The sequence below is a fragment of the Pongo abelii genome, chromosome 15, assembly GCF_028885655.2.
Source record: "Pongo abelii isolate AG06213 chromosome 15, NHGRI_mPonAbe1-v2.0_pri, whole genome shotgun sequence".
NCBI lineage: Eukaryota > Metazoa > Chordata > Mammalia > Primates > Hominidae > Pongo > Pongo abelii.
Window position 1 is genome coordinate 109,085,535 of NC_072000.2, and position 18,198 is coordinate 109,103,732.

The 18,198-nt window shown below is 59.3% G+C and overlaps 1 protein-coding gene across 2 annotated transcripts; it reads right to left on the reverse strand.

Moving 5' to 3' along the window:
- Positions 1-2,909: 2,909 nt before the first annotated feature.
- Positions 2,910-15,968, reverse strand: TMEM179 (transmembrane protein 179). Of its 2 annotated transcripts, none has more exons than XM_024231576.3 (4): positions 15,613-15,968; positions 7,396-7,533; positions 5,696-5,774; positions 2,910-4,189 (listed from the first exon to the last, which is right to left on the reverse strand). In XM_024231576.3, the coding sequence occupies exons 1-4, from the start codon at positions 15,915-15,917 to the stop codon at positions 4,010-4,012; spliced, it is 702 nt and encodes a 233-aa protein (XP_024087344.1). In that variant the 5' UTR covers positions 15,918-15,968; the 3' UTR covers positions 2,910-4,009. The 2 variants fall into 2 exon arrangements, with proteins under 2 accessions (XP_024087344.1, XP_024087345.1); XM_024231577.3 differs by lacking the exon at positions 2,910-4,189 and adding an exon at positions 4,196-4,926.
- Between the last annotated feature and the right edge of the window lie 2,230 nt (positions 15,969-18,198).

Genomic DNA, 18,198 nt, shown 5'->3' on the forward strand with positions numbered 1-18,198 from the left:
TTCCCACCTTCCTGCCTGGGGAGAGGCCCAACCCCCTGAGGGACCCTGGAGAGCCCACGATCAGGGCCCGCAGCCCCTGCCCAGCACACTCCAGGCCCAGCTGCCCCTTCCCAGAGCGATGTGTCTGGGCTCCGGGGACAGCCCAGTCCGGGGTGGGTCTGTGTCTGCATGCCGCACGAGGATTTCCGTCACCCTGGCCATGGGGCTGTTCCAGACCAGCTCCTGGGATCCAGCAGTGCAGCCCCCAAGGACAGACCCAACCGGGGCCAACCCTCAGGTTCCAGAAGCCACCCCTGCCTCCTGCCCCTCCTTCCAGGGCCCTAGATGGCTGTGGCCTGGATCAGGGCTGGGCAGAGGGTGAGGCAGGAGCCACCCCACCTTCTGCTGGGGACACAGACAAGGAGCTCTTCGGACTGGAAAGAGTCCCCATGTCCAGTGGGTCAGGGCTGGCAGGGGAGACAGGGGACCCCATCAGCTTAAGGGGCCTCGGATTCTGTCCAAACTCCTTCCCTCAAGGACCTGGCTGCCAGCTGGAAATTCAGCTGGTCCCCAAGGCCAGAGCCCCCTTGAGCTTCCAGAGCCTCGATCCCCCTGGCCTTGACACCCCTGATGGGCACCTGCCCTCGCCACAGCCTGACTGGTCACCTGCCAGCCTCACTCCCGGGACCCAGGATGATGCCCCCACCAGGACCCTCCATGTGGACCCAGGCACGTGGCCTCCAGGAGGCTGGTGCCCAGCCACCCAGTGACACAAGCCAGCTGCTGATGGTGGACAGGGTGGGTCACAAACACAGGGAGCCAGGGGCTCGCCTCTCCCTGGGAAGGTGAGCGCAGCAGCAGGGAGCACTTGGCAGCACTCGAGCCAAGAAACGGACAGCCCCTCATCGAGCCCTGGGTGGGGAGGCCCCCCGCCCCTGCCCCCGCCCCGGAACGAGTCCTCTGGAGGTGTACCCTGGGCTTTCCTGAGGGGCAGGGTCCACAGCCAAGCAGCCCCCTACCCTGGCGTCCCAGGTTCACATCCCAGCTCCTCCACTTGCCTCTGTGGGGCCTCAGCACACAGACTCTGCAGAATGGGAAGGCAGCTCCCTCCTCTCTCAGGTAAATGCTGGGCGCGGGAGCCCATGGGAGGGGCAGAGGGGCTGTCCACACAGCACCCAAGGCACCCATCATGCACACAATGCTCACACGCACATGCACACGCACAGGCGTGCACATGCTCACATGCAACAAATGCACATTCACATGCACTTACACACCCACATGCTGCACAAACTGCAGACACACCTGCCTAGGCCCTCACACCTACACATTCCTCCTCACACTCACATACATGCATGCTCATGTCACAGGCAGTCACACCCTCACACTCACTCACATCCTCCCAGGCACACTCACAATCAAGCCTTCACATGCACAACAGTCACACCCTCACATGCACACTCAGTTACACCCTCACATGCACACTCAGTCACACCCTCACATGCACAGTCACACCCTCACATGCACACTCAGTCACACCCTCACATGCACAGTCACACCCTCACATGCACACTCAGTCACACCCTCACATGCACACAGTCACACCTTCACATGCACACTCAGTCACACCCTCACATGCACAGTCACACCCTCACATGCACACTCACACCCTCACATGCACACAGTCACACCTTCACATGCACACTCAGTCACACCCTCACATGCAGTCACACCCTCACATGCACAGTCACACCCTCACATGCACTCAGTCACACCCGCACATGCATACTCAGTCACACCCTCACATGCACACAGTCACACCTTCACATGCACACTCAGTCACACCCTCACATGCACAGTCACACCCTCACATGCACAGTCACACCCTCACATGCACTCAGTCACACCCGCACATGCACACTCAGTCACACCCTCACATGCACACAGTCACACCCTCACATGCACACTCAGTCACACCCTCACATGCACACTCAGTCACACCCGCACATGCACACTCAGTCACACCCTCACATGCACACAGTCACACCCTCACATGCACACTCAGTCACACCCTCACATGCACACTCAGTCACACCCTCACATGCACAGTCACACCCTCACATGCACACTCAGTCACACCCTCACATGCACAGTCACACCCTCACATGCACACTCAGTCACACCCTCACATGCACACAGTCACACCTTCACATGCACACTCAGTCACACCCTCACATGCACAGTCACACCCTCACATGCACACTCACACCCTCACATGCACACAGTCACACCTTCACATGCACACTCAGTCACACCCTCACATGCAGTCACACCCTCACATGCACAGTCACACCCTCACATGCACTCAGTCACACCCGCACATGCATACTCAGTCACACCCTCACATGCACACAGTCACACCTTCACATGCACACTCAGTCACACCCTCACATGCACAGTCACACCCTCACATGCACAGTCACACCCTCACATGCACTCAGTCACACCCGCACATGCACACTCAGTCACACCCTCACATGCACACAGTCACACCCTCACATGCACACTCAGTCACACCCTCACATGCACACTCAGTCACACCCGCACATGCACACTCAGTCACACCCTCACATGCACACAGTCACACCCTCACATGCACACTCAGTCACACCCTCACATGCACACTCAGTCACACCCTCACATGCACAGTCACACCCTCACATGCACACTCACACCCTCACATGCACACTCAGTCACACCTTCACATGCACACTCAGTCACACCCTCACATGCAGTCACACCTTCACATGCAGAGTCAGTCACACCTTCACATGCACAGTCACACCCTCACATGCACACTCAGTCACACCCTCACATGCACACTCAGTCACACCCTCACATGCACAGTCACACCCTCACATGCACTCACACCCTCACATGCACACTCAGTCACACCCTCACATGCACACTCAGTCACACCCTCACATGCACAGTCACACCCTCACATGCACACTCTGTCACACCCTCACATGCCCACAGTCACTCTCACATGCACTCAGTCACACCTGCACATGCACACTCAGTCACACCCTCACATGCACAGTCACACCCTCACATGCACAGTCACTCTCACATGCACACAGTCACACCCTCACATGCACACACTCTCACATGCACTCAGTCACACCTGCACATGCACACTCAGTCACATCTCTCACATACACAATCACACCCTCCCATGCACAAAGGCACTCACAATCACATCCTCCCATACTCACCCACACACAGACCCCTGCCATGGCTCCTGGCCCAATCCTCTGTGTTGTACGTGTGCCCCCAAAATCCCCAACCAGATGATACCCCCGACTCTGTGGAGCCCAGATGACCACTTTCCTGACCCTCAGCGAAGCACAGACAGGACCCACACACAGTGGGGTGAGCTCACAGGCCTCAGAAGCCTCCCTGAGCCTGGCCACAGGGTCTCCCAGTCCTATGGCACCCATCCAGGAGGGGGACTCAGCTGGGAAGGGGGCCAACCTGGGGCCAGAGGCTGGAAGGCGCCGTGAGCTTCTCCCCACACGTAGCCTCTGCCTGGATGGCAGAATTCATGCAGAATTCGTTCAGGGCTGAGTGACGTCTGGCCACCCCTGGGCCAGCTGGCATGGAGACAGCATCCGGCCAGGGTTGGGGGAGATAATCTGGATGCCCTCCACATAGGCTGGCCAGTCAGGTCCTACTGGGACAGCCATGGGGCCCTGTGTGAGGCCTGGAGGTGCCCCCCTCCTCCGCCCCACACCCATAGTCTCTCTGCACCATCCTCATCAGGGAGCCGGCACTCACCCAGTCCACTGCTAGGCTCACAGGTGGGCACTGGGGCGCTCACCTCACTACACGTGGTGTCGAGGGGACACACGCAGGGCTGCATGTGGTCAGGGCCCAGGCAGAGCCCCCCAGCTGCTTCCCCAGGCAGGCCCGTGCCCCCAAGCGCAGCAGGGAGGTCAGGGGCCAGCTCCCCCTGCCTGCGCTGTGCCTAAATGACGGCGCTCTTCTCCTCTTGGAAGGAGGTGCGTGGGGACGGCCGGGCCAGCAGCAGCTCCTTCTCGTGGATCAGGCTGTCCAGCAGGTCCTCCTGACGGTAGTTGTGGTAGACCTTCAGGAAGGCCAGCGTGGTGATGGCCAGCCAGGCCAGCCATGAGGCCCACAGGCCAAACTGCACAGAGGGCAGGGGCAGGGTCAGAGGCCGTTGGGGGGCCACTGTCAGCACAACCCCCTCCCACCGGCCTCCAAGCTCTGCTCTGCAGGGAAAGGACGGGACTCAGAGGAAGGAGGAGGCCGGGGACACGGGGCAGGGCCAGCTCCTGAAGACCCTGCCCAAGATCAAGCTTCTGAGTTCCTTCCTGCAGCCAGCATCGTTTTCCAGCACCTGTGGCCCTCCCGGAACCCACTCTGGTGCAAAAGCCCCGGGCACTCAGACCGACCCTCACTCCAGGCCGGCCAGAGGCCCTGGGGAGGGGCAGTGGCCAGTGGCGAGTGCTTTCTCCTCCAGCAGCTCGGGCCTGTCGGCTCTAAGGAGGGCAGGTAAACAGCGGAGGCTCCTCCAACCACCGGAATAAATTGACCTTTAGCCGCTGTTTCCAAACAGTTGAAGGAGAAACAATTTAATCAGAACCAGGCCTGAGCCACATTAAGCTGATTCTCATTTGAGCGTGTTTGTCATCAGACTGCACTCACATCTTAATCCAACTGGCACAAATTAGGCCTGAGGCCTCTTCCACTCACTAAATTTGCACGAAGGTGTCTTTGACAGATCCAGTTCATCTCGGCAAAGAGCATTCAGGCCCACCCATGTCCAGCACCCTTGGAGGGCTCCTGGCCAGGAGAAGCGTTCTCAGGCCAGCCACGGCCAGCAAGGGCCTTCAGAGGCCAGTCTGGGGTCCAGAATTGGACCTGAAGCTGGCAGGCCCTGATCAGTGCTGGCAGGAGCCAGGTGTCTGGTCTCAGCCACCCCTACCCGGCACCCCTCATCTGCATCATCTCCGTCTGGGGCAAACCTGCAGATTTCAAGGGGCAAACCCAATTCCAGGGTTCCCCCTGCAGCCCTCACAGACCACTGATGTGTCCCCACATGTCTGCATTTCAGCTAATAGCGTCCCTCAGAGTGGGGGCCACCATGGCCCCCCACCAAGTCTCCTGGGGGGCGGGGGAAGCAGCTTATACAAGGGCAGGGTGGCAAATCTGAATTCACAAGTGGGATCCTCTGCCTCCTTCCTTGGACTCTGTATCAGCTTCCCCCTGGCTAGGGGACATCTCTAAACCTCCAGCACTGATCTGAACAGGCCCACCTAGCACCAGCACCAAAGTCCAAAGCCCTTGTCCCTACACTGGACCCCCGGGATCTGATTCCTGGTTTCGTTTCTAGCACCACCTCCCCCCACACCCCCACACTTCCCACCCCAGACCCCAGGGCCTTGCCACTTCCTGATTCTAACTCACTGTGGCCATCTCCTCCCCAAACCCACCTACAAAAGCCCAGCTCTCCCCCACCTCCTGCAGGAAGCCTTCCCGACTGCTCCCACTGCCTAGTCCCGTTGCTAACTACCTTATCTACACAGGAGCCTGCCTCCTCCTCTGGATGGGGGAGAGCTCAGCAAACGTCCAGCAGTAAATGGCCCCCTCCCAGCACTGCAAGCCTCCCTTCTTGCCCAGAGCCCCCTACCTGGGCAATTGCAAACTGATCATAGAAGGCAGAGTTGTCCACGCCCAGCTCCAAGTCGATGTCCTGGAGCTCTTCACAGCTAAAACAGAAGGACGTAGGGTGGAAGGTGACCACCAGGACAGCCAGTGCAGGACATGGCTGAGCCGCTGGCCAGAGAGCCACGAGCTTTGCCCTACAATGGTTGGGGGGCAGCAAGGAGTCTCTGGGGACAGCACAGAGGGTTAGCCTCGATGCCTCCTCCATGGAGCAGGACAGCCTTGGGGGAAGGAAACCTCCAGGCCCCTCCCTGTCCTGGCCCTGGACGACCGGAAGATGCCAGCTCCGCCTCTGCCCTCCTAGACCCTCTGCCCCCCATGCTTCACACTCTGAGGATCACGGGGTCTCAGAGGTAGGAGATGCACGGCTGCCTCAGCCAGACAGAGATGGAGGTGGCGTCCCCACCAACGCTGCCCAGAAGCTCTGCCCCCATCACAGAGGCATCTGAGGAAGCAGTGGGCATTGGAGGGCCTGGGAGTGAGCCAGGCCTGGGCTCCCGGTAGGTGTCCTGCACCCCCAACATAAAACATGAAACCAGGACACATTGACAGGAGCAGGGTGCCAGAAAGAGGGGGCCCAGCGGCCCCAAATCCCTGGAGGGGCTGAAGGGCTGGAAACAGTGTCCATGAGGCCAAGGAAACTTTGCGTGTGTACGAGGGGTTGCCCATACTCTCGGGAAGAAGGTGGCCCGAGCCAGCAGGCAGAACTGGGACAGTGCAGGATGAGGCACAGGGCACAGCCCAGCACAGGAGGCCCTGCAGGGCCACACACCCAGGTGCTCCTGCTTTCCTCTGGTTTGTGCTCCAGGTACCCCAGGGTGGAGGCACGGAACAGACAGGCAGGGAGCCCCTTCGGCTTTGCTGCATCTATTGCAGATGCTGGGGTTTCAGGTCTGGGTTTGCTTAAAGGAAGAACGTGGAAACTCTGGAGGGTTCCTGTCTTCCAGGGTTTTGGCCTGGGGCACTGGATGGTGCCCCTCAGGGCTGGGCATCCCACTGTGGGGGGCAGGCAGTCACCGTGCTCCACTCTGGGGCCCTCCACAAGCCAGATGATGCCCCTGCTAAGATCCCAGAGGGACCACCATGGCTCAAAGGCCTCCATCCCCAACCCGCCTGGGAGCTGACCCTCACCCTACCAGAAGCTTCCTCTGCTCTTGTTCTTCACCATCCCCGTCCCCTCCACCATCTTCCAAACCCCCCACCATAGGAACCAAAGCCCTGAGCCTAATGCTCCCTGGGCTCTCCCATGCAGCCAGCACAGGACAGAGCCCTAGGGTCTCCAGCCGTGTGGCCACACCGAGCCCCCCACCATGGCCCGGGGCCATGCTGCATGGGATCTGTCATCCAAGCCCTGGTGGCAAGGACAGGGCATCTGGAGTCTGACCACCTGGAGCCACCCCCAGCCGTATCCAGCCCTAGGGATGATCGCTCGTGTGTGACGTGTGATGCTGCTGGCTCCTAGAGCGGGAAGGTGTCTGACATTGCGGGGTGGGTCTCAGGGAAGGGGCTGCCCAGGTATGCACAGGCAGGGGCACAGTGGGACCAGGGACCGCAGACTCCTGGAAGTCACCCAGAGCAGGTGGGAAGATCACCCAGAGCAGGGCAGGGTGTCAAGGGATCTTCCGGGGAGGTGGGCCGAGGCCGAGGTGGGTGGGGCGGGCACACCTGTGGGGCACGGTGCCCTTCTCGGTGATGGTGTCGCACCACATGGTGAAGCCCACACTCACGATGGTGCTGGCAATGAAGACCACGAAGACCACGAAGGCGCTCACCAGGAGGTTCAGGAAGGCGGAGAAGAAGGAGCTGCAGCCAGAGACAAGAGGGGCAGGCTCACTGGACACCATCTCCTAGGCGACCCCCCAACAAAGCTGCAGCCAGAGACAGGAGGGGCAGGCTCACTGGACACCACCTACCAGGCGACCCCCGCCCCCAGGCTGCAGCCAGAAACAGGAGGGGCAGGCTCACTGGATGCCACCTCCTGGGCGACCTCCACCAAGCTGCAGCCAGAGACAGGAGGGGCAGGCTCACTGGACACCACCTCCCGGGCGACCCCCACCAGCAGCACCCCCCAGACCCTCAGGATTCCTGGGTTGGGCCCTGTGGGGCCTCAAGGAGTTGTTCCCCCTTCCTGTGGTCCCTAGGGCAGCTCCGTGTGCCCCCCTGGGCTGCAGGTCACACCTTCCCAAAGACCCAGGACCTGGAACCCTGGTCCCCACCATTTCATAAAAGAGGCTGCACCCAGGGTGGAAATGAATGACATCCTTCCAAAGCCGCCCAGCCACAGTCACCAGCAGCTCTGGCCCAGGTGCTTGTGTCCCCCCAAATCCATATGTTGCAGTCTGCTGAGGGGTTAGAAAGGGGGGCCTCTGGGATGAGAGGAGGTCATGAGGGTGAAGCCTCATGAATGAAATGAGTGCCCTCCTAGAAGAGACCCCACCGAGCTCCCAGAAGATAAGGACACAGCAAGAGGAACGGGCCCTCAGCAGGCATCGAACCTGGATCCCAGCCTGGATCCCAGACCTCCAGCCTCCAGAAGTGTGAGCAGTAAATGCCCGTTGTTTACAAGCCCCCAGCCTGTGGTGCCGAGAGCATCCATTCACCCGCAGGTCATCAGCGCGTGGCCTGGACCCCTGGTAGGGCTTGCTTGATGGGCCGGCTCTGGTTCATCCATTTAAACTTAAAAGGCCAGGCTGTGACTGGGCCCATCCAACCAGGGCCAGAGCATGGGGAGCACAGGAGGCAGGGCCATGAGGAAGGATCTCGCTTCGGGCTGGGCCACACTGCCCCAGGGGTCTGAGGCCTCTGCCAGGGCACACACGGCCATGGCTTTCAGAGGATGCTCGTGTTTCCTCTTCTGAGGATACCGGGCACGTGGTCGGGACACCCACCCCACCTGGCCCTCCTGCCTGGCCTGCAAACATCCACCATCTCTGAATTGCTCCATCAAGATTCAAAGTCCCTCGAATGGGCCTGGGGTGGGCTCAGCCTAGAATGCACACAGAGGCTCCGGGGGGTAGGGACAGGGAGTAGGGATAGGGACTGTCCCTCCAGTGGGAGCCCCGAGGGGGGACTCCCTCACGGGCAGACACCAGCACTAGCAGGATGGCTGAGAAGGGGCTGCTCCCGCCTCTCACCTGCCAGCAGGCTTGATGTTAGCCTGCGTGCTGTCAGCACACTGGATCTAAGGGAGGTGACCCACGGAAACAGCTTCACAGTGATCATTTAATAAACAAGGTCTCCCTGGAATCTCAGCCAAGAAAACATCAACGCCACCATCATCCGAACTTGGCAGCTGCTGATGAGGCAAAGTGGAGGCCAGCGCATTGTCTGTTCATTCATTCAGCAGGCACTTTCTGAGCACCTGCTCACCCTGTGCTGGGCACAGAGGGCAGAGTGATACAAAAGACAAAGTCCTGGCCCCGGGAGGTGCCCCAGCCAACGCGCTGAGGATAAACCCAGGCCACAGCGCCCAACTCAGAGCAGGTGGCACCAGGCTGCTTTGTAACATCTGGTGCCTCCAAGGAACCCGTCCACTGGCCCCAGTCCCGGCCACACTGTGTTGGTGACTGCTGGGCTGACAGCAGAACGACCCCCCAGGAACGGGAGGGCTTGAGCCACCCCAAGGAGTCCCAGACAAGGGGAGAGGACACAGGGACACTCTTAAAGCCATAGGCTGTGATCCCAACAATCACAACAACGAGGGCGGGACCAGCAGGACTCACACACGTACGCGTGGGGGGTGACCGAGCCTCTGCCCAGGCCTCATGGCCAAAGATGGCTGGAGGGTGGGTACCGTGTGCCAGTAGACAAGCCACAACCCCCATCTCAGTGCCACATCCAAAGCTCTCTGAAGACAGAAAGAGCAGCGGCAAAAGTTTGCCCGGATGGGCGTGGGGCCATTCTCAGTCCCTCTCCGGCCCAGTGTGCTGTGAGTCTCAGAGCTGCCATACATGGGACTGGCTCCATCCGCCCTGCCCAAGCCTGAATCACCGTGTGCCAGTGTCTCCCGCCTGCTCTTCAGAGTGCGTCTCCTTCTCCATTCTCTGTCTGGAGGCTGAAAGGGGTGGACCATGCCAATGACCCCATGCCCTCTGGCTTCCGGCTGGGTTTGGGCAATGGGGTGGGAGGGCGAGACAGCAAGGTAGGGATTTGCTACCAGGTCCCTCCACTGAAAGTCACTGCTCCTCTCCAGGTGACCCACCCGTCCAGGTCCCGTTAGCCAGGGATGGGAACAGCACCACCTCCACTGACCCCAGGAACCCCACAACTTCATCTGTTGTCAACCAGCCCTCCTTCAATTACCCTTCCTTGGGTGAGCCATCTGCTGCTGCTGGGACCCTGAGGACACAGTTCTGAACCCCAAAATCCATCTGGCCTGGGGGTACAAATGAGGGGCCAGGGGCCTATAGCCACAGAGCGGAGCACAGTAAGCCCGCCCCACCTCTGCAGTCTTGGACCAGCTGCTCCGCCCCAGCCAAGGAGGAAGTGGTGGTGAGGCGTGGCCAGGGTCAGCTCCACAGCCAGAGGCAAGGAAGCAAGGGGCCATTGCCATGGTCCACCCCTTTCAGCCTCCAGACAGAGAATGGAGAAGGAGATGCACTCTGAAGAGCAGGCGGGAGACACTAGCACACGATGATTCAGGCTTGGGCAGGGTGGATGGAGCCAGTGCCATGTATGACAGCTCTGAGACTCACCAAACCTGGCCCACTGGATGGTGCTGGAGTAGGGGCAGGGGACAGCCCCTTGCCAGGCTCCCACGGGGCACATCCACCCCTCCACCTGCTGGACAACCCTCCTGCGGTCCTCCCAGGGACCCGGTCTGGCAGGAGCACCCTCCGGCACCTGGCATTCCTAGACTTCCCTGACAGGCCATCCCAGAGACCTCCCTGGAGGGCCAGGCTGACCACAGTGCAGAGAGGAGGCTGGGCTAGGGCCCGTTACCCAGTGCCACATCCTAATCCCCCTCGGGAGGGTGGGGCAGCACCCTCCACATCTATAGTATACCGAATTCTAGACAGGCACGTGCACGGCCTAAGCTTCCCTGTGTGGCCGGGCTCCCTAAGGGCAAGGTCTCCCCGAAAGACCCTGGTGCCTGCAAATACCTGGCCCAGTGCACCTGAGATACGGCAGAGGCTCTGGGCCCAGGTGACCCACTGTCCCCTTCCCACTGCTTAGTGTGGGCCACAACACAACCTCCAACAGACAGAAAAGCCAATTATCTGGAGACTTCAAACATCCAGCCTCATCCCTATGAAATGGGCCCGATTTTGGAGTCTTCTCCCATGACCAGATCGAGGGGTTCCCCACGAGATAGGGAAGGGACCCCAGGCTGGGGCCGCTGCCAGCTGACAGCCTCGGTCTGCTCCTCTCATTCCTTTCTGGTCGGTTTCCAGGGATCCTGCCCAGGCTGTCCAGGTCGTTGAAGAATTGGATGTGTCCAGAGCATCCCCGGATCCAGCTCCCCAGAGGTCACAGGGCCACCCAGCCCCTCCCTCACCAAGGCCAGGCCAGGCCAGTGGTAAGGAACAGGAGCTCGGCACACACAGGGTTAACCCTGTCTCTCTTCACTGCCGCTCAGGGTGCCCTGCCAGGATGTGCCATCTCCATGGTGACCGCTGTCCTGGAAAGCCCAGCAATGTGAAGGCTCAGCGCCGGCACGGGCAGGCAGATGCGTTTAACGCAGCACCCCTCTGGCCCGCCAACCACAAACTGCTGCCAGCCCACGTGCTCAATGCTCCCTCGGTACAGCTGCCCCAGGCCCACGGCTGCCTCAGCAAAAGCTTCTGCCCCGAAATGGCAAGCCCTTCTGAAGCACAGGTGCCATTCCATTCATTCATTCATCCATTCATTCATTCATCCATTCATTCATTCATTCATTCATTCACTCATTCACTCAGCAGCCAATAATGGAGCATCAAGATGACACCCCTCTGCAAAAAGCTACCCCCCAGACTAATTTTCACACTTCTGGGCACGAGCTCTCAGGGCCCGGACTCTGCACGAAAGACACCCCTGTAGGAAGAGGAAGCTGGCACCTGAGACACACGGCCTCTGCTCCACAGGCTCTGGACCTGCCATGTGCCCCTCAAGCAGACCTCAAACAGGCCCTGCCCTCACACTGGTGGGAGAGCAGCTGGGTGGCCCCTGAAGGTGGAGTCCCCTTTAGAGGATTAGAGCATGTGCTGTCCTAACCAGGCCCAGACCTCTAGCAGCCAGAGTCTGATGGGGTCAGCGGGATCCTCCATGGGCTGGACGTCCAGTGGCCGTCGATGGCCCTGGGAGCCCTTGTCCACCACATGAGCTCCCCGTAAAGGCCTGTCTCAGCCCCTTGGCTGGTCCTGAGTCCCCTTTACCTACCCGGCACTTGCTCACCTAGTCTATGCAGCTGGACCAACAATTGAGTTGGAATTGGCTGCTCTATCGCTGGACCCTGCAGACCCAATCTTCCCAGGGGTCCAGAACTTCCTGACATGGCAAGTCTGAAGGGTGGACCCGTTGGCCAGATAACTGAGTCTCCACAGGTAGCAGGGCCAGGTGAGTGACCACAAGGCAGCAGGCCTCAGGCCCCAGGCATCTTTCTGTCAGTCATTCAACAAACATTATCTGGGGACTCCTATGCACCATCCCCTGTGCTCAACCCTAATGACACAGAGATGAATAAGGTGCATGTCTGCCTTGGCTTCACCCAGCCATGGGTCCCCTAGGGTAGGGTCCGCTAGGGTGGGGACCCATGGCCTGAGATGGCTCTTGAGAGCGTTAACCTTCACCTACAATCAGAACTCAATGGAGTGCTGACATGATTGACAGATGTCAACGCACAAGCTGTCTGCCAATGGACTGTGCAGTGCATGAGGTTGGGGACAGGTGGCCACATGACCATGTGAACTGAGCCACTGATTCCTGATGGTCAAGAAGGACACGGGCACCAGATGTCCCTGGAAAAGAGCAGGCTGGGCGGAGGTCAGTGGTGGGAGGATTGGTGAACCCCTGAACTGAAGCAAAGGGGCTGAACCTGAAGTGCTCCACCACAGGCCCCTCCCTGACAGCAGGAGCTGCCCGGACCTGACCTCCAGTGGGGTCAAGGCCATGATGAGCCTCCACAATGCAGCCCCCCTCGACAACCCTAACCCTCATCCTAACCCCCACAGGCCCTGAGCACACCAGGTCATCTAAGGCTTCCTAAATCCCATATGGGCCGGTCAGCAGGGCTGCAGCAGAGGCTACACAGCCGGCCTGCATCCCAGCCGGCTCCACCCCTTGGGAGGATGGAACACCACCAAGAGTGCTGGGAAGGCCTGCAGACTCCCCAGGAATCTGTTTTCTGCCTTTGGAAGGAGACGGTGCTGGCAGTTTGCCACGGCTGACAGACAGACACCTTCCGTGAGACGGCGAGAGGCAGAGCTGCTGTTACGGCGTCCCTGGGTCTGCTGCCCAGTGTGTGCGAAATAGACCATACCCTGTGCGACCTGGACTCCTGTCTTGCAAGCTCTGGGCTCTTTTCTCCCCTCTCCCTGTCCCCCAGCTTCTGGTGGAACCCCCTATAAAATCTCGCATCACTCTGACAACATAGCTGGGTCCTATCTAGAGAGCCACCCTCTGTCAGCCCCAGCTGGACCACAGGCACCCTGAGGGACACCCAGAAGGCGGGGAAGATGTGCATGAGCAATGAACCAACTGTGGCCCCACCTGGCCTGCACCCTTCACCCTCAGCTTCCCAGACTAAAGGGACCTCAAGCGTTGGGAGGCTGACCCTACTTGCTGGCTGTCCCACTCCCTCTTCACACCTGTCTCATTCAGGGAGGCTTCCACCCGCCTGCCCTGCATGCACAGCATGGACTGGGCAACTCTCGGGTTTGGCAACATGGGTGCAGATGACATCTCAAGCCTCTTCTTGGGACACCAGCCCTGGAGTGAGCTGAGGGAAGGAGGACGGCTGCAAATGAGCAGGACACCACCCTGCGCCCGGCCTGACCCCATCGTGAGCAGGACTCCAGCCACACAATTTGGACCCATGGCCCCACGGTACCTGGGTCCTCCCAGGCTGACAGCCAGCTTGCTACTGACCCCCATCCAGAACCTTAGTGTTGTGGGTTGAATGGTGTCCCCCGAAAGATATGCCCAAGTCCCACCCCTGGTACCCGTGACTGTGACTTTATTTGGAAATAGCATCTTTGAAGGTGTAATTAAGCTCTGGATCTCAGGATATCTCCCTGAGTTTAGAGTGGGCCTGAATCCAGTGACTGGTGTCCCTGTAAAAAGAGGGAGGACAGAGAAGCAGAGGGAGGACAGAGAAGCAGAGAGAAGACGCCCTGTGAGGACAGAGGCAGAGGGTGGTGGGACAAGTGGGTTTAAGTCCATTTGGTGCAACTGTGCTGCAGCAGCCCCAGGGCACTCCTACCCACAGGCGCTGGGATTCTCACCCCTCCTCCAGATTTTGCAGCCCCACTTGGCATAGTCCTGGCTCCCTCCCTTCTCCCTGAAGCCCCTCTTCTTCCCCTCTCTGGCCCCTCTCTGGCCCCTCTCTCAGCCAAAACCAAGCGGTGGGCTCACAGGGGGTGGGCAACAGGAGGGCCTTCCCACTCCTGCCACCCGCACCCCTCTGAGCTCTTCTCATCTCCCACCTGCAGCAGGAAGTGAAAACCTACAACAAAGGATGGCGGTGAGGGCAGAGTTTGGGAGGAGCCTGGGTTTCATGAGTGCTCTCCCGGAACCTCTGCAGGACCTCGGGCTGCTCCTGGGCACAGCAGGCCTCAGCCAGGGGAGTGGGTGGGCCCACAGAGGGGGTGGGTGGATTCACAGAGGGGGTGGGAGGGCCCACAGAGGGGGTGGGTGGATCCACAGAGGGGGTGGGTGGATCCACAGAGGGGGTGGGTGGATCCACAGAGGGGGTGGGTGGATCCACAGAGGGGGTGGGTGGATTCACAGAGGGGTGGGTGGGTTCACAGAGGGGGTGGGTGGATTCACAGAGGGGGTGGGTGGGTTCACAGAGGGGGTGGGAGGGTTCACAGAGGGGGTGGGTGGATTCACAGAGGGGGTGGGTGGGCTCACAGAGGGGGTGGGTGGATTCACAGAGGGGGTGGGTGGATTCACAGAGGGGTGGGTGGATTCACAGAGGGGGTGGGTGGATTCACAGAGGGGGTGGGTGGATTCACAGAGAGCGCCTGCAGAGGGAGTGGGGGGGCCCCCAGAGGGCCCCCAGGGCGCCACTGGCTAAGGGTGTCACCGCACCCCAGGTGAACCAGGTTGTATGGGCTCCAGTATCCAGCCGGAGCAGGAAAGAGAAAGAGGAAAATGCAGGCCAGGAGGAGGAAGGCGCTGAGTCCACAAGGCACAGCCCTGGCCCTGCAGTCTCTCTCCACGCTCCCCATCCAAGGCCTGAGCTCGAGGTGGGCCTGGGTGGCTCCCCTCCAGACAGCCGTCTGCCGTCCCTTTCCCAGGGCGATGGTGCTGGGTGGGGCTCCCCAGTACGCCCTGTCACTGGGGCCTGGAGAGCCCAGTGCAAGCCCTAGACTGGGCTGGGAGTTGTCGCCGGTCCTGGCGAGTGTGCCCTGGCTGAGCCGACCCAGGAAGGTCCAGGCCTGCTGGGTGATGACGGTGCAACATCTGCAACCCAAGGGGGCAGATGCCCGGAAGCGGGAGGTGATGCGCACTTGGAGAGGGGAGGCACTGGCCTTGTACGCAGGACCGGTGGTCGTCATGGTCCCTGGATGTGTGTGTGGACAAAGGGCAGTCTGCGTGGAGGGGGTGAGGGCCGATTGGTGACATTTGAGGGCCTCGGAGCTGCCGGAGAGACGGAGGGACTCGCGCGCCTCCCTGGGGAGGCGGGTCTGGGGGCGCTGTGGGCATGGAAGGGGCGCCGCGCCGGGAGCGGCCCCCACTTACCCCTCGTGTCCCTTGCAGAGGAAGAAGAGCGTGCGCCAGGCGTGCGCGGCGGCCAGCAGCAGAGACAGGAGGCTGGCGAGCAGGCTGAAGCGGCAGGCGGCGGGCGGGCCCCACTCCTGCACCGTGAAGCGCTCGCGCTCCTGCACCGTGAGGTTGGCGCTCAGCCACATGCCCTCGGTGAAGAGCAGGCAGCGGCCGCGGAAGTCGTGGCCATTCTCGGACAGCGGGACCACCACCACGAAGCTGAACAGGAAGGCCAAGAAGTAGCAGGCGCATTGCGCGAAAAGGAAATTGTTGAGCGCCATGGCCGGCCCGGGCGAGAGCGGCGGCGGGGAGGCCGCGGGGAGCTGCGCCGAGCGGGGAGGCCGCGGGAGGCTGCGCAGTGGCGGCGCCGGCGGGTCCGGCGCGCCCCTCCCGGGACGCGTGCGCATCGGCAGAGCACGGGAAGTGCCTGCGGTCAGCACCGCGGACAGCTCCTGGTGCGCGCGGGCTAGGAGCCCGGGGTCCAGGGGCTGGTCCTGGCCAAGCCAGAGAAGGGCGGCCTGCGGGACATGCGGGAATTTTAGCAGGTCGGCCTGGGGAGACCGACCCTGTGCCGCTAAAGACTGCGGGAGCCACCTGTACGGGCCTCACACAGGCCGACTCTGCGTCCCCAGTTCCTCATCAGCTCGAAAGAAAGGAGGCCAGGAGAGAGCGGGTGGGGCGGGGGGTGTTGGAGGACACCCCCAAGGTGCCCATAGTGAGGTGTAGGAGTGCAGCTTGCAGTCCAGGCTGAAGTGATTCCTTTGCGGGGGTCCCGGAATGCAATGTATGAGGGGAGGGGCCAGATCGTGGAGGAGTCGGGGTCCAAGGGACTGGGACAGAGGTCATCCTCGAAGAGATGGGGAGGGTGAGGCCAGGTGTGGGCAGGAGGGGGTGGACCGGGAGCTTCTGCAGCCCCAGCCCTCCGCGGGGACGTGTGTTACACTGCCTGACACGGGCAGGACCCTGGAGCTGCATTTGTAAGATAAATAATGGGTGCCCCAGCGCCTCATTAAGACATCTTTGCAGAGATGGAAATCGCTGAGGCATTAATTAATAGAATTAATGCCTTTTCTAGTTGCCTTTAAGACTAAGTCACCTTTAGTCCAATTCCCAGAGTGAGGAAGCCCTAACATTGCTCCTCCTGGTTTAAAATTACATCGGCATTTTTGTTGCAAGCACTAAAAAATCTTTTTGTTTTATTGGCTAAGTAATATATGCTCATTTCTTAAGTCAAGTAATAGAGATATGTATACAATAAAATAGAAAGCCTTCTCCTCATCCCCCTCCCCTACCCCATCACACTACCAGGGGTGACAACTTTAATAGCCTGGCATCTATTTTTCTAGACATTTTGCTGAGCACATAAGCACACACACACACAATTAACAAAAATGCTTCATACTATACATAGTTTTTTGAAGGCTGATTCTTTTATTCAACAAAATGTCAAGGAGATTATTCCCTGCCTACACATACACCTATTTTGTTCTTTTTAATAACTGCATAAGACTCCATTATAATGATGATTCCACAATTTGCATAACTATTCCTCTTAAGGTGGATGTTTTGTGTCTCCAGTTTTTCCTGTCTCAAATGCTGTCATTTGAACATCCTTGTACACATATGTTTGTGTGCTTGCACAGGCATTTTTATAAGAGAAACTCTTAGAAGAGGAATTGCTGGGTCATGGGGTATGCACATTTAAAATGTTGACAAAAATTGCCAAACCGGCTTTAAAAATGTTATTCAGCTGGGCGCGGTGGCTCACGCCTGTAATCCCAGCACTTTGGGAGGCCGAGGCGGGCGGATCACGAGGTCGGGAGATCGAGACCATCCTGGCTAACATGGTGAAATCCCGTCTCTACTAAAAATAAAAAAAAAATCAGCCAGGTGTGGTGGCGGGTGCCTGTAGTCCCAGCTACTCGGGAGGGCGAGACAGGAGAATCGCTTGAACCCGGGAGGCAGAGGTTGTAGTGAGCCAAGATCGCACCACTGCACTCCAGCTTGGGTGACAGAGCGAGACTCAGTCTCAAAAAAAATAAAAATAAAAATAAAAAATAAAAATGTTGTTCAAATTTACCCTCATATCTGGGTTGTAGACCCCCTCCCCTCCCCAGCTGAGAAACAGCAGTTGTATTCAAATCCTGCCGGTTTCCACAGAATGTGCTTGTTGCTGTGTAAACTTGGACTTGCTTTGGCATCATGAGGCTGAGCATATCTTCTTACGCTTGCTACCATTTGCAACTTCTCTTCTGTGGATTGCATTTCATTTTGCAGTCACTTTAAAGTCAGGCCTTGAAGGCCAGCCACGAGGTCAGCAACGGCCACTCTTCTCTTGGAGAATCCACTCAGGGTTTTTACTACTCTTGGAGTATCCCCAATTCTCCCCAAAGGGAGCTCACTCAGGAAATTCACCCCCTCCCCTAACTAGGGCAAGAGTGGAAGTCCCATCCACTCATTATCCAGCAGTTTGACCAATTTGAACACATCTGGGGGTGTTACACTTCTAGACTCTGGCCAACATGAAGGAGACCATGACAACCGACAGGGAACCGCCAGCAC

Coding starts and splice junctions, on each gene's coding strand:
- TMEM179 (XM_024231576.3), bottom strand. CDS start 15,917: ATGGCGCTCAACAATTTCCTTTTCGCGCAATGCGCCTGCTACTTCTTG. Junction 5,775..7,395: donor AAGGGCACCGTGCCCCACAG/GTGTGCCCGCCC, acceptor CTTCTGTTTTAG/CTGTGAAGAGCTCCAGGACA. Junction 4,190..5,695: donor ATCAGTTTGCAATTGCCCAG/GTAGGGGGCTCT, acceptor CCCTCTGTGCAG/TTTGGCCTGTGGGCCTCATG.